General features: G+C 48.8%; 2 protein-coding genes and 1 non-coding gene across 4 annotated transcripts in view; all 3 read left to right on the top strand.

The window, feature by feature from the left end:
• PKD1L2 (polycystin 1 like 2) overlaps nt 1–5,864 on the top strand; it is a 118,018-nt gene extending 112,154 nt beyond the window's left edge. Inside the window, 3 exon segments of the mRNA XM_037743212.1 lie at nt 465–566; nt 1,407–1,538; nt 5,470–5,864. Of these exon segments, the coding sequence (XP_037599140.1) occupies nt 465–566; nt 1,407–1,538; nt 5,470–5,631 (396 nt within the window). The 3' untranslated portion in view covers nt 5,632–5,864.
• Nucleotides 3,593–3,699, top strand: LOC119473183. Its single transcript, XR_005202390.1, has one exon. It is a non-coding gene; the product is annotated as a U6 spliceosomal RNA (small nuclear RNA).
• Nucleotides 5,865–15,122: 9,258 nt separating the features above from the next.
• GCSH (glycine cleavage system protein H) overlaps nt 15,123–15,363 on the top strand; it is a 12,926-nt gene continuing 12,685 nt past the window's right edge. The window contains exon 1 of one of the 2 annotated variants that reach the window (XM_017541859.2): nt 15,123–15,362. In XM_017541859.2, the coding sequence (XP_017397348.1) occupies nt 15,216–15,362 (147 nt within the window). In that variant the 5' untranslated portion in view covers nt 15,123–15,215. The remainder of the gene's footprint in view (nt 15,363) is intronic. The other variant, XM_037743218.1, reaches the window with a different exon arrangement.

Genomic DNA, 15,363 nt, shown 5'->3' with positions numbered 1-15,363 from the left:
GTGGGGGCTGGGTGCAGTGGCTCACACCTATAATCCCAGCACTTTGGGAGGCCGAGGCGGGCAGATCACTTGAGATTAGAAGTTTGAGACCAGCCTGATAAACATGGAGAAACCTAATCTCTACTAAAAATACAAAATTAGCTGGGTGTGGTTGCGCATGCCTGTAATCCCAGTTACTTGGGAGGCTGAGGCAGGAGAATTGCTGGAACCCAGGAGGCAGAGGTTGAGGTGAGCTGAGATCATGCCATTGCACTCCAGCCTGGGCAACAAAAGCAAAACTCCATCACAAACAAACAAAACAAGTTGTGTACACACATCCACTTGCACACCACCGTAGGAACAGTAGCTTGACCAATGCAGCCACAACAGTGGCTGACACAGACCACCCATTCGACTGTAAAGCAGCAGGCTTTGTGGGTCTTGGTGGCCTCCTTCCCTGTTCATGAGGATTCTTTCCATGACAGTCGAACTTAATATTTGGTTGGAAACTCCGTTCCTACAAAACCCTCTTTGATGCGGCAGAGACGATGATCAGCCTTCAACTGGGAATCTTCAACTACGAGGAGGTAACGGGATGAGGGCATGAGGGCTGCGATTTACGCTGAGCCTCTACGAAGATTAGAAAAGGCACTCCCTGTCCTCCCCACCCCGTGCCATCCCTTGGGCCCATGGCCTGGCAGGCACCAGGCAAGTTTGGACAAACAGAAATGTCCCCCTCCCCTAGGTGGACACTCCTGCTAGAGCCTATAGCTTGCCCTTGGGACCTCGGCTCACAGAGGAACATCAGGTGCTGGCTACTCAGGGGAGGGCTGTGCAGGAAACTCCCCCTGCCCTGGGCAGAAAAAGCGGCCGTCTTTGGAGGTGGCAGCCATGGAAAGTGAGGGGCTGCCCGCTCCTTCCCTTGCCTAGCCTCAGCCCCAGGCAGAAGGAATCTTCCTGGCTTCAAGCTCTGCCTAGCTCTGAGGATTGTTTTCCTTCCGAGGGTTCCCAGTGGGAGAGGTGGCTGCTGGGACGAAGGATACTGGATGACCCTGGCTGGCTTGCCTGCCTTCCTTCCCTTCCTTCCCTCCCTTTCCCCCCTTCCCCCACTTCTTTCTTTTTTGATGGAGTCTCACTCTTGTCACCCAGGCTGGAGTGCAAAGGTGTGATCTCGGCTCACTGCAACTTCTGCCTCCTGGGTTCAAGTGATTCTCCTGCCTTAGCCTCCTGAGTGGCTGAGATTCCAGGTGCCTGCCACCACAAGCTGCTAATTTTTGTATTTTTAGTAGAGATGGGGTTTTATCATGTTGGCCAGGCTGGTCTCCAACTCCTGACCTCAGGTGATCTGCCCACCTCAGCCTCCCAAAGTGCTGGGATCACAAGCGTGAGCCACGGCGCTTGGCTGACCCTGGTTTTCCTTCTGACAGGTCCTGGACTATAGCCCAGTGCTTGGCTCCTTCCTCATTGGGTCCTGCATCGTTTTTATGACGTTTGTGGTGCTGAACCTGTTTATCTCTGTCATCCTGGTGGCCTTCAGTGAGGAGCAAAAATGCTATCAGGTGAGTGTCTTTGGTCTATTCTTCATCAGTCATTGACCCTGAACTATGAAGAAGCTGGAGCAGCGTTAGACTTTAGGGGGACTGGAGAGATCATTGCAGTTCAGAGCCCCCATTTCACAGGAGGGGAAACTGAGGCACAGGTGAAGGACATTAAATCTCCAAAATCACAAGCAAGTAAGGAGTAGGCCTGGGACCAGAGCCAGGTCTCCTGATTCCCAATTTGGGACTCTGTTCACTATATCAGTGACCTCCACCCTGAGTATACCTTAGAATCACCTGGGGCCTTTTAGAAACAACTACTGCCCCACCAGAGACCAATACCAACAGACACCAGCACCAACAGAGAACAATACCAATAAACACCGATACCACCAGAGACCAATACCACCCGGGACCAATACCACCAGAGACTTACACCACCAGACACCAATACGATCAGAGACCAATACCAACAGAATCTCTGAGGGAATGAGCCAGGCCTTGGTGTGTTTGAAATCTCTTTGAGTCATTTTTTTTTTTGAGATGGAGGTTTCATTCTTGTTGCCCAAGCTGGAGCTCAGTGGCACCATCTCAGCTCACTACAACTTCCATCTCCCAGGTTCAAGTGATTCTCCTGCCTGAGCCTCCCAAATAGCTGGGATTACAGGTGCCCACCACCATGCCCAGCTAATTTTTTTATTTAGTAGAGGCAGGGTTTCACCATGTTGGTCAGGCTGGTCTTGAACTCCTGACCTCAGTCGATCTACCCATCTCGGTCTCCCAAAGTGCTGGGATTACAGGCATGAGCCACCATGCCTAGCCCTCTCTTTGGGTAATTTTAATGTTAGTGAACAGCCAAGGTTGAGAACCCATTCTACACTCCAAAACCTCAACCCTTGTCATCATGGCTCCAAGGGCAACAAGCTGGGTACTCACGATAGACCTCCCACCAGTGGAAGAGTGGATCGACCTCTCACCCCCTGCAGGAAGAGGGATATGAGCAAGCAGACAGCAGGTTAATAACGGCCACCAGCCTCATCTACAGAGTGCTCTCTTCACAGCGGAATCTGTGCTGAAGGCTTCACACATTGTATTCAGTCCTCAAAACAGCTCTCTGAAGTAGATGTAATTATTCACATCTTACAGAGAAGAAAACCAAGGCTCACAGAGTTGAAATCATTTACCTAAGGACGACAGAGCTAGACTGCAGGAAAGGTGGGGTTTCAACCTGGGTCTGTCTGACTCAGATGAATGTTTTCGTTTTGTTTTTTTCCTGCCCTTCTGGAGGTGTGCCTGTGTGAAGCGTGACATATTATGCAGCTCACCCTTCCTGTCCCAGTAGGAAAGATTCTTTCAATCTGTATGCCCCAGCCGGGTGTGGTGACACACACCTGTACATCTAGCTACACAGGAGGCTGAGGTGGGAGATCACCTGAACCCAGGAGGTGGCGGCTGCAGTGAGCTGGGATCATGCCACTACACTCCAGCCTGGGTGACAGAGCAAGATCCTGTCTCAAAAGAAAGTAAGAAAAATCTGCGTGCCTAACAAACCCTTAAGACACTCTTTTTTGATTTTTTTCCGTTTCAATTTAAGAGCAACACTTTGGTATTGTTGTTGTTTTTCTCAATTGCAAAAGGTTTCATAAAGGTGACATACTCCATCATGTTAAAGGATCATTATTTAAGAGTTATTTTCCTCGAAACCAGGAAATTATTGCCCACAGGATTAAAGAATACAAAGAATGCTGCCCCTCCTCTGTTGCTACATGGCCTCTGATACACTTGTAACGTGTGTCCTGGATCTGTGTCTAGAAAGGAAAACACAAATTTTTATTTCTACGAAACTCTCATGTGATACAGAACACTTTTGTGACCACACAGCAAGCAGTTGTCCAGCAGACACCAGCTGGGTATCTTATACCAATTGGGCATCCCTAAACCAAAAATCAGTTCAGAATGCTCTGAAATCCAAAATTGTTTGCATGCTGACGTGAGGTCACACATGGAAAATTCCACACATAACTACTTAATACAAAGTTTGCTTCATGCACAAAATTATTGAAAATACTGAGGCAGTGTTCACTTCAACAGCATATATGGTAAAGTTGGAATGATACAGAGAAGATGAGCATGCCCCTTGTACAAGGAGGACAGGCAAATTCATGAAGTGTTTCCTATTTTTAATATAATTTTAAAATTTAAAAAAATACTGGGCCAGGTACAGTGGCTCATGCCTGTAATCCCAGCACTTTGGGATACCAGGGTGGGCCGATCATGAGGTCAGGAGTTCGAGACCAGCCTCGCCAACATAGTGAAACCCCATCTCTACTAAAAGATACAAAAATTAACCAGGCATGGTGGCATACGCCTGTAGTCCCAGCTACTCGGGAGGCCGAGGCAGGAGAATCGCTTGAATCCGGGAGGCAGAGGTTGTGGTGAGCCACGATCTCGCCACTGCACTCCAGCCTGGATGACAGAGTGAGACTCTGTCTCAAAAAAAAAAATTATTTGTAGAAATGGGGTCTTACTATGTTGCCCAGGATTAACTCGAACTCCTAGGATCAAGCAGCACTCTCACCTTGGCCTCCCCAAATCCTGGGATTACAGGTATGAATCCCTGTGCTCAGCCTGTGCTTAAATTCTTAACAGCCTCTGTTGGGGTGGTGGAGGGCATTTTCGCACCAGTTTACTGAAGGTTACTGTTTGGCACCTACATCCCTTATGTGACGTCTGCTGTTCTTGTTTCCTAGAAGTTCTTTGTTGGCTTTAAGTCACTCTTAAATATGTATGTATGGTTGAGAAGCGTGGGAAAGCCGGAGAGAAACACCTATTGAGTTTTTCATTCCCAGTACTTCCTCCCATACCAGGCTAGGCCAGGAGGTAAACAGAGCAAGCAGAAGGAATAATAATAAAATACTAAAGGGCCTGGCACGGTGACTCACCCCTGTAATCCCAACACTTGGGGAGGCTGAGCAGGGTGAATCACCTGAGTTTAGGAGTTTGAGACCAGCCTGGCCGACATGGTAAAACCTCGTTTCTACCACAAATAGAAAAATTAGCTGGCGTGATGTGGTAATGGTTGCCTGTAATCCCAGCTTCTCCGGAGGCTGAGGCAGGAGAATCTCTGGAATCCATGAGGCGGAGGCTGCAGTGAACCTAGATTGAGCCACTGCACTCCAGCCTGGATGACAGAGCTAGACTCTGTCTCATTTAAAAAAAAAAAAAAAAAAATGATGAAAGAAGGCACCACCACCAACACTCTGACCTAGAGGAAAAGGGGAGACCCTCATCTCAGTACGGGGCCCACGTGCTACCAGTGCTGCTTAACTGCGGGTCAGCCCCCCAGCTGAGGCTTACTCTGCTCTGGCTTGGGAAGTTGAAATGTTGCAGTGAAAACCCAGTCATCCTCAACAGAGAGGAGAAGGGAGCTCGCTGAGGATAAAGGATGGAGCACACAACCCTGGGGTTCCCAGAGGGAGGCCTTCCCATCCTAAAACAGCTCTGCACAGTGAAGTGACCTAGGCTGGGAGCAGACGGGACAATAGAACTGTGTTTCCGGCTGGGCGTGATGCAGTGGCTCACACCTGTAATCTCACCACTTTGGGAGGTTGAGGCAGGTGGATTACTTGATGCCAGGAGTTTGAGACCAGCCTGGCCAACATGGTGAAACCACGTCTCTACTAAAAATACAAAAATTAGCCGGGCGTGGTGGCACACACCTGTAATCCCAGCTACTCAGGAAGCTGAGGCAGGAGAATTGCTTGAACCCGGGAGGTGGAGCTTGTGGTGAGCTGATATTACGAGACTGCACTCCAGCCTGGGCAACAGAGGGAGACATAAAACAAAATAAAATTAAGTCAAATTAAATTAAAAATAGTGTTTTCCTCTTAGAAAACAAAGCCCCCAAAGAGAATGGTTCTATGTACATTGCTTGGTTCTTTCTCTCTTGCAGCTGTCGGAGGAAGGAGAGATTGTAGATTTGCTGCTCATGAAAATACTGAGTTTCCTGGGCATTAAATGTAAGACAGAGGAGCCTGGAAGCAGCAGAGAGCAGCCAGGATCACTGCCCCAGGCTTGCAGCTCTCAGCCAGCACAAGCTTTGCCCAAGGCCTAAGCTGTTCATCTACACACCATCGTCTTCAAGTGGGGACGCCCAGGGCTTTGGGCCTGTGCTTACCAGCAACTTTATAGTCTCTCTAGGTCATAGCTTCTGTGTCCATTGAAGAGTTACCAAGCCCAGAAAGTAAAAATATTAGAATAACAGAGACGTATGTAAAACTGCCAGTGCTATGAGAGCTTCTTTGTTCAAATGTATTTCCTCTTAATAGAAATAAAACAAATGCTACATGGAAGTTGAAAAAAACAATTTCCTCTACAGACTAATTATTTCATCTTTTTTTTGAGATGGAGTCTGACACCGTCACCCAGGCTGTAGTGCAGTGGCACCATCTCTGCTCACTGCAATCTCTGCCTCCTGGGTTCAAGCAATTCTCCTACCTTGGCTTCCTGAGTAGCTGGGACTGCAGGCATGCACCACCACGCCCAGCTAATTTTTTTGTATTTTTAGTAGAGTTGGGGTTTCACCATGTTGGCCAGGATGGTCTCAATCTCCTGACCTTGTGATCCGCCCACCTCAGCCTCCCAAAGTGCTGGGATTACAGGTGTGAGCCACTGCACCTGGCTGACTATTTCATCTTTTTTGGTCTGTCAGGGGTTGCTTTTGAATGATTCTAGTTTCAGAGTTTCTCAAACTGTGTCTGAGAGATGCTAATGGATGCTGTATTAGTTTCCCAGAGTGGCCAGAACCAAGTATCACAAACAGAGTGGCTTAAAACAACAGAAATGGGCCAGGCGCGGTGGCTCACGCCTGTAATCCCAGCACTTTGGGAGGCCGAGGCGGGTAGATCACGAGGTCAAGAGCTCGAGACCATCCTGGTCAACATGGTGAAACCCCGTCTCTACTAAAAAAAATACAAAACATTAGCTGGGCATGGTGGCGCGTGCCTGTAATCCCAGCTACTCAGGAGGCTGAGGCAGGAGAATTGCCTGAACCCAGGAGGCGGAGGTTGCGGTGAGCCAAGATCACACCATTGCACTCCAGCCTGGGTAACAAGAGCGAAACTCCATCTCAAAAAAACAAACAAACAAACAAAAAACAGAAATGTATTCTCTCCCAGTTCTGGAGCCAGGAAGTCTACAATCAAGATGTTGGCAGTGGCTGGGCCTGGTGGCTCATGCCTGTAATCCCAGCACTTTGGGAGGCCAAGGCAGGTGGAACCCTTGAGGCCAGGAGTTCAGCCTGGACAACATGGTGAAACCCCCGTCCCTACTAAAAATACGAAAATTAGCCGGGCCTGGTGGTGGGAGCCTGTAGTCTCAGCTATTTGGGAGGCTGGGGCAGAAGAATTACTTGAACCCAGGAGGCAGAGGTTGCAGGGAGCTGAGATGGCACCACTGCACTCCAGCCTGGGCAAGAGACTATGACTTCATCTACAAAAAAAAAAAAAAGAATGAAAAAAAATGTTGGCAGTGCCATGCTCCCTTTGAGGGCTCTAGGAAAGAATGCTTCTTGACTCTTCTGGCTTTTGGTGTTGGCCAGCAAGCCTTGGTGTCCCTTGGCTTCTAGATGCATCACTCCCAGATGGGAAGAGTCTTGCTGGGAGCCTGTGCTCCTTCTGCTCTTATCAGGACGTCAGCCATATTGGATTAGGGGTCCACTGTAGTCCAGAGTGACCCCATCCAAACTAATTATAATATGTCTGCGGGGATCTGTTTCCCAGGATGGTCACATCAGAAGAACTGAGGCTTAGGACTTTGACATATCTCTTTAGGAGCCACAATTCTATCCATAACAAGTGTCGTTTCTCCAAAAATGTTTCTGGGTCAAATAAATATGAGGAATGCTGGATTATAAAAGGTTTTGTTTTATTTTTATTATTATTTTTTTTTTGTTTTATTTTTTTCTCACTCTGTTGCCCAGGCTGGAATGCAGTGATGATTTCAGCTCACTGCAACGTCTGCCTCCCAGGATCAAGTGATTCTTGTGCCTCAGCCTTCCAAGTATCGGGACTATAGGCACGCAACACCATGCCTGGGTAATTTTTGTATTTTTTATATAGAGAGAGTTTCACAATGTTGGCCAGGTTGGTCTCAAACTCCTGGCCTCAAGTGGTCCGCCCACCTAAGCCTCCCAAAGTTCTGGGATTACAGGCGTGAGCCACTGCACCCAGCCTATTGTACTGTTATAAGAGGAAAAGATGTTTTTCAGTTCAAAGAGATGAATGGGCCCCTCTCAAAACACCTGCAAGAAATGACCACCAGCACTTATACTAAATGTGCAATGAGATGACCTTTAAAATCTCAAACTAGGAGCTTACAAAGATTACCAGGTTGAAAAAGAAGAAAGAAATTTTGACGTCTTCAATGCTTGTTACAAAAAAAAACAAAAAAAAACAAAAAAAAACCATACCTCATACTTTTTGGTAGAAGGGCCTTTTTCTAGCTCATAGGTTGATGTGTAATCTTTTTCTTCCCAACATATGAGTTAGCAGAGTTGAGAATAAATACGTTAGGGCCTAAGTGGCGTGATGCTGGCCTGGCTTGTAATGAAACGATAGAAAACAAAATATTGACAGGAAAGAAGTTAGCCAAGATGTAGCTCAAGGTAGACGGGTGTGATCCAGCCAGCATCCCAAACAAAGGCAAGTGGAGCAGAGCTTAAGAGCAGTGTTGGCCAGGCACAGGGACACATGCCTGGAATCCCAGTACTTTGGGAGGCCAAGGGGGCAGATCACTTGAGTACAGGAGTTCAAGGCCAGACTGGGCAACAAGCAAGACCCCATCTCTACAAAAAAATTTTTTTTAGTTAGCTGAGCACGTTGTTGCACGCCTATAGTCTCAGCTACTCGGGAGGCTGATGTGGGAGTATCGACTGAGCCTACGACGTGGAGGCTGCACTGAGCCATCTCTGCCTCGCTGCACTCTAGCCTGGGCAACAGAACAAGACCTCATCTCAAAAAACACCAAAAAAAAAAAAAAAAAGAGAGAGAGAAAAAGGCTGGGCTCATGCCTGTAGTCCCAACACTTAGGGAGGCTGAGGCAGGCATATCACAAGGTCAGGAGTTTGAGACCAGACCAGTCTGGACAACATAGTGAAACCCCGTCTCTACTGAAAATACAAAAATTAGCTGGGCATCGTGGTACACGCCTGTAGTTCCAGCTACTTGGGATGATGAGGCAGGAGAATCGCTTAAACCAAGGAAGCGGAGGTTGCAGTGAGCTGAGGTCGCGCCACTGCACTCCAATCTGGGTGAGAGAGTGAGACTTCATCTCAAAAAAAAAAAAAAAGAGAACAGTTGCTTTCCAGTTAGCCTTGAGGCCAAGGTCTATTATGCCCACCTAGGAGCTACTTAAGCCACAAAATGACCCCTGGATTCCACTCCTAGGAAGTGCCTTAACCTCTGAACCTCATCTATAAAATGAGTGTTAACACCTACCAGAAGGAGGTTTGGAGAGGAATAAAAAGATGTTTACATGGTACCAGGCACCCAAGAAAGGCCGAATAGATGAGAATGATTTACTCAAAGAAAAGTGGGTATGACGGCCCTTGCAAGCCACTGCACAGATGTGGTGGCAACCCTAAGTTCATAGCAGGGCGGAAGCTCAGTGCAACGACCTATGGGCTCCTCAAACACACACACACTCCATGGTGTGCACCCTGTGGTACTGTCCGAGGTATCTGAACAAGAGCAACTCCATCTTGAATACGGGCTGGGTAAAATGAGGCTGAGACCTGGTGGGCTGCATTCCCAGGAGGTTAGGCATTCTTTTTTTTTTTTTCTTTTTTTTCCTAAGGCAGAGTCTTGCTCTGTTACCCAGGCTGGAATGCAGTGCAGCGGTGCGATCTTGGCTCCCTGCAACCTCTGTCTCCTAGGCTCAAGTGATTCTTGTGCCTCAGCCTCCCGAGTAGCTGGGATTACAGGCATCTGCTAACACGCCTGGCTAAATTTTGGATTTGTAGTAGAGATGAGGTTTTTCCACGTTGCCCAGGCTGGTCTCGAACTCCTGACCTCAAGCGATTCACCTGCCTTTTTTAGTCACAGGATGAGATAGGATTGTCACAAGATACAGGTCACAAAGACCTTGCTGATAAAACAGGATGAGTTAAAGAAGCCAGCCAAAACTCACCAAAACCAAGATGGCGACCTCCGGTAGTGCTCACTGCTCATTATACGGTGATTATAGTGCATCAGCATGTTAAAAAACACTCCCACCAGCATCAGGACAGTTTACAAATGTCATGACCACATCCAGAAGTTACCCAACAGTTTAAAAAGGGGAGGAACCCTTAGTTCTAGGAAATTCCTGACCCTTTCCTGGGAAACTCTTGAATAATCCATCCCTTGTTTAGCAAATAATCCAGAAACAATTATAAGTATACTCAGTTGAGCAGCCCATACACTGCTCTGTCTATGGAGAAGCCATCATTTTTTCTTCACTTCTCTAATAAACTTGCTTTCCCTTTATAGATTGGCCCCAAATTCTTTCTTGCACGAGGTCCAAGAACCCTCTGTTGGGTCTGGATTGGGAGCCCTCTCATAACAGTACTGAAGGTGTGTGTGGAGCTCAAGGTGTTGTTCTATTTTTTTGTTTTTTTTTGAGACCAAGTCTCACTCTGTCACCAGGCTGGAGTGCAAGGGCGCAAACTCAGCTCACTGCAACCTCCAACTCCCTGGTTCAAGCTATTCTCCTGCCTCAGCCTCCTGAGTAGCTGGGATTGCAGGCACGAGCCACCACGTCCAACTAATTTTTGTATTTTTAGTAGAGATGGAGTTTCAACATGTCACCCAGGATGATCTCGATCTGACCTTGTCATTCCCCTGCCTCGGCCTCCCAAAGTGCTTGGATTACAGGCATGAGCCACCACGACCGCCCAGTTTAAGGTGTTTTTCATAACAGTAGTTCTCTGCTGACTCACGGCCGCACCATAAAATCTGTGTTAGAGGCGAGGTCTTTCCCAGAACCTAATTTTTTTCTGACTTCTTGGATGGGGATGATGACTTCAGCTTTTCTCGGAAGGCCTTGGTCACTGGGCTGGCTGATGAAGCAAAGAATTGCGCACCCTGGGTCTCAGCCCCCGGCGTTTTGAATATTCTTGCATTAGTGACTGGCTTGGGTCCAGTCTCCACCAAGAAGCCGCTTCTGACCCTTGGACAAGTCTTTATTCCTCTTTAGGTAAGTTCTGGATTCTGCCATCCTGTTTGGCGTCCCTGAGCCTCTTTGAGACTGGAAGGATACAGGGCGGTGGCAGGAGAATAGAAACTTCCAGGCCGCATAAGCTATTGGCTGATAAGACCCTGAAAAATCAGGGTGTGGGCCAAGCTGGCTAAAACCAACTGGACCCAACCTAGGACCTCATTATACACTCATTAACATACTAAGGCATCACGACAATTCCAGGAACACCCATATTTGGTGTAAAAATGGGTGCCACCACAGTTCTGAGAAGTCTCCACCTTTTTCCAGAAACCTTCATGCATATTCCATTTCTTAAAGAAATCCATACAGATAGAAATCCCAAGCCCCATTGCGAAGTCCACCCATGATCCCCTTTCTTGAGTGTGTATGTCACAGTAAATCTCCACACATTCATTATTTTCCAACTTTTTCTTGAATTCATTCGTGAGGTGGTGACACCACCTTTGCAAATTATCACTGAGACAGTGAAAGAGATCCAACTTAAACAACTGCATTTTGCTTCTAACCTTCAAGCTGTCCTTGTTCATTCCTGGGCGTAGGCTGAACTAACGTTGGGAGGAACTTAGTTTATAGTTTAAAACAAAGATGATAACAGCCCTTTCCCAAAACAAACCTCCTTCTTGCCTGGGGAGTAGACTACTATGATTAGAAATTATGGTTTGGGAGTCATGCAGCTGGAGGCTGCAAGATTCTGACCCTCCCTAAACTGCTCCTAAGACCAGCACTTGAGATGCTGTGCAGACCCCGCACTTGATGGCTCAACCGGCACCACCCGATGGAGAAACTGGACCACCTGATCTGGTAGCCTCACTCAGGAACTGACTCGGCGCAAGATAGTGACGCCCCATGATTTCATCTCCAACCCAACCAGTCAGCACTCCCCGACTCACTGCCCCTCTCCTCCCACCAAATTGTCTCTGATCCTCGGCCAGGCATTGTGGCTCACGCTTGTAATCCCAGCACTTTGGGAGGCCGAGACAGGCAGATCACCTGAGGTCAGGAGTTCAAGACCAGCCTGATCAACATGGAGAAACCCTATCTCTATTAAAAATACAAAATTAGCCAGAGGTGGTGGTGCATGCCTGTAATCTTAGCTACTGGGGAGGCTGAAGCAGGAGAATCACTTGAAAGTGGGGGGTGGGGGTAGCGCGGAGGTTGCGGTGAGCCGAGATTGTGCCATTGAACTACAGCCTGGGCAACAAGAGGGAAACTCCGAAACTCCCTCTCAAAAACAAACAAATGAAAAAAAACCTCTGATTCCCTGAATGCCCCCTGGGGCCACTGATTTAAGTAGTAATAAGACGCCCCTCTCCTGCACAGCGGACTCTGCATGCGTTACTCTCTCTAGTGCAATTCCCCTGTCTTGAGAAATCAGCTCTAGGCAGCCATTGGGCAGTTACAATTGTGACAAGAGCCTGCACACAGGCGGGGGACCAAGGTCCCATGGGTGTTTGGGGACCTCCTCTAGCCAACTGGTGTCATTTTGGGATCTGTGAAGTAATAAAGTGGCCTCCTGGACTGTTTTTAGCTGTTGATAAAAAGTCAAACTCTGCAAAACAGTTGAGATTTATTTTGAGCCATAACCAATGACACAGCCCCATGAGATCCTGAGAACATGTGCCCAAGGTGGTTGGGCTACAGCCTGGTTTTACATGTTTTAGGGAGGCAAAAGCTTCACTTGAGCCCAGGAGGTCACGGCTGCAGTGAGCTGTGGTTCACACCAATGGGTATGCTTTGGTTTGTTCTGGTAAGGTTGAACAACCCAAAGAGAGGGGTTTATAGGTCATAGGTGGATTCTGTGAAAGGAAACTCAATCTTGGGAGTCCCAAGTCCCTAAGCTAAAGGGAAAAGTCAAGCTGGAAGCTGCTCAGAGTAAACCTGCCTCCCACTCTATCAAAGTCATCCCTCAGCTCAAGGAAATAAATGTGTACCTGATTGTTGGAAAGGCTAATCAGAAACTCAAAAGAAGGCAACCATTTGTCTCTTGTCTACCTGTGACATGGAATCCCCCTCCCTGCAAGTTGTCTCATCTTTTTTTTTTTTTTTGAGACGGAGTCTTGCTCTGTCACCCAGATTGGAGTGCAGTGGTGTGATTTCGGCTCACTGCAACCTCTGCCTCCAGGGTTCAAGCAGTTCTCCTGCCTCAGCCCCTTGAGTAGCTAGGATTACAGGTGATTGCCACCACGCCTGGCTAATTTTTGTATTTTTAGTAGATATGGTTTTTCGCCATGTTGATCAGACTGGTATCAAACTCCTGACCTCGTGATCCGCTTGCCTCAACCTCCCAAAGTGCTGGGATTACAGGCATGAGGCACCGTGCCTGACTAAATTGTCTCATTTTTTTTAAGATGGAGTCTCACTCTGTTGCCCAGGCTGCAGTGCAGTGGCACAATCTGGGCTCACTGCAACCTCCACCTGCCAGGTTCAAGCGATTCTCCTGCCTCAGTCTCCTGAGTAGCTGGGATTACAGGCGCAGTCACCACACCCGGCTAATTTTTTTTTGTATTTTTAGTAGGCACAGGGTTTCACCATGTTGGTCAGGCTGGTCTTGAATTCCTGACCTCATGATCCGCTCTCCTTGGCCTCCCAGAGTGATGGGATTACAGGCGTGAGCCACTGTGCCCGGTAAGTTCTCTCTCATCTTAACCAATCCAATGTACATCTTACATTTATTGATTGATGTCACATGTCTCCCTAAAATGTTCAAAACCAAACTGTGCCCCAACAACTTTGTGCTCATGTCATCAGGACCTCCTAAGGCTGTTTCACGGGTGTGTCTTTAACTTTAGCAAAACAAACTTCCTAAATTGACTGAGTCTTGTTTCAGATATTTGGGGTTCACATTTCAAAGATTTTTCTGGTCCATATGTGATGGCTCACACTTATAATCCCAGCACTTTGGGAGGCCGAGGCAGAAGGATCACTTGAGTCTAAGAAGTTAGGCCAAACTGGGTATCATAGTGAGACCTCATCTCTACAAAAAACAAACAGAATTATTCAGGCATGGTGGTGTGCCTGTAGTCCCAGCTATCCAGGAGGCTAAGGTGGGAGGATTGCTTGAGCCCTGGGAGGTGGAGGCTGCAGTAAGCCGTCTGGCCATCGAATTCCAACCTGGTGACAAAGTGAGATCCTGTCTGGATTAAAAAAAAAAAAAAAAAAAATCTGATTGGCAATTGATTCCACAGGCCTGGAATCAATACAAAGGTATGGGTCAAGCTAAGGACTTGTGGAGACCAGGCGTCCCATTATACCTGAAGTCTCATAGGCCACCCTAAGAGACAACACATGGCAACTGTTTCCCTCTTAGACATTTAAAAGGTGCTAGATTCTCAGTTAGTGTAGTTAACAGACATTCTTAATTCAGTTGCAATTTTTCCCCACAAGAACGGCTTTGCAGGCGGTTCTTTGCAAAGAAAAACATGTGGGGGGGTAAAGTATTTTTATTTACTTCTTTATCTGTCGTGTGATGTTGTGCCAGAGTCAAGGTGGAAAGTAAGCCACGTTACAGTGTTAAATAAAACCCCTCTAAGATCTTTTTGATTGTACAGCCCCTTAGGAATCTGGGCAAGAGAAGAATAAGGTCAGAGGTTAGTCCTCATAGCATTGCAAAAAGTCAGGACTACACGTGTGTCAGCTAGACTTTGGCCAATGTCCAACGACCACTTTCGGCTGGAGTGATTCTGGCTGGACCTTGCTGTGAATCCCGCTCTGAGTGACCTTGATCTTCTAAAAGAACTGGACCTCATCCTTGAACAGGACTGGGGGCGCCTTGCCTTCCCCAGGGCGCCAGGGCTCAATTGTGTGAGAATGTGCTGGCACAGCAAACCATCCCTCCTTGAAGCCCTTCTCCCGGGGACCGCGGTGAGCCAGCGCTGAGCACACCCCAAAGACCAGAGACACCCGAGAGCTGCCGACCCAACTCTCACTCTCCGCTGACCCACGCCTGAGGCTAGGCCCCGCCCCCACCAGGCCCCGCCTGGAATCCCCCTCCCTGCAGCCCAATCAGACCCGGGCCCGTCACGCTAGTCCCCGCCCCTCGGTGCCGCCTCATCCGGGCTTCAGGTTCTTCCCCATGATCACGCCCCTCTTGAGCGTCGCCCTATCCGAGGTCACACCAGGCCCTGAAGTCTTCGTCCTCCGCGCGCTGCCCAATCAGGCCCTGCCCCGCCCCCTCATCCGGGAGTCTCCTCCCTTCGCACTCGGCCCAAACAGGCTCTGTCCCGCCCCCGCGGCCCCGCCTCTGAGCTTGGGTACAGCCGGCTGGTTCCTGCTGGGAGCTGCCCTGACCCACCCTGTTCCGCCCCGCTCTGCCCCGCTCCGCCCCGCTCTGCCCCGCTCCGCCCCGTTCCGCCCCGTTCCGCCCCGCCCCACCCCGCCCCACTCCACCTCCCCTTGCGGGTGGCCGAGGCGTAGAGCCGCGACCCGGGTACCCCTGCGAACATGGCGCTGCGAGCGGCGCAGAGCGTGCGGGCCGTGCTCTGCACCCTGCGCGCGGTCCCGTCACCCGCCGCGTCCTGCCCGCCGAGGCCCTGGCAGCTGGGGGCGGGCGCGGTCCGTAAGCTGCGCACTGGACCCGCTCTGCTTTCGG

This window comes from Cebus imitator, unplaced genomic scaffold (genome assembly GCF_001604975.1).
Source record: "Cebus imitator isolate Cc_AM_T3 unplaced genomic scaffold, Cebus_imitator-1.0 Scaffold137, whole genome shotgun sequence".
Lineage (NCBI taxonomy): Eukaryota > Metazoa > Chordata > Mammalia > Primates > Cebidae > Cebus > Cebus imitator.
The sequence above is the reverse complement of the archived record's forward strand: the minus strand, read 5'-3'. Positions and strand labels throughout refer to the sequence as shown.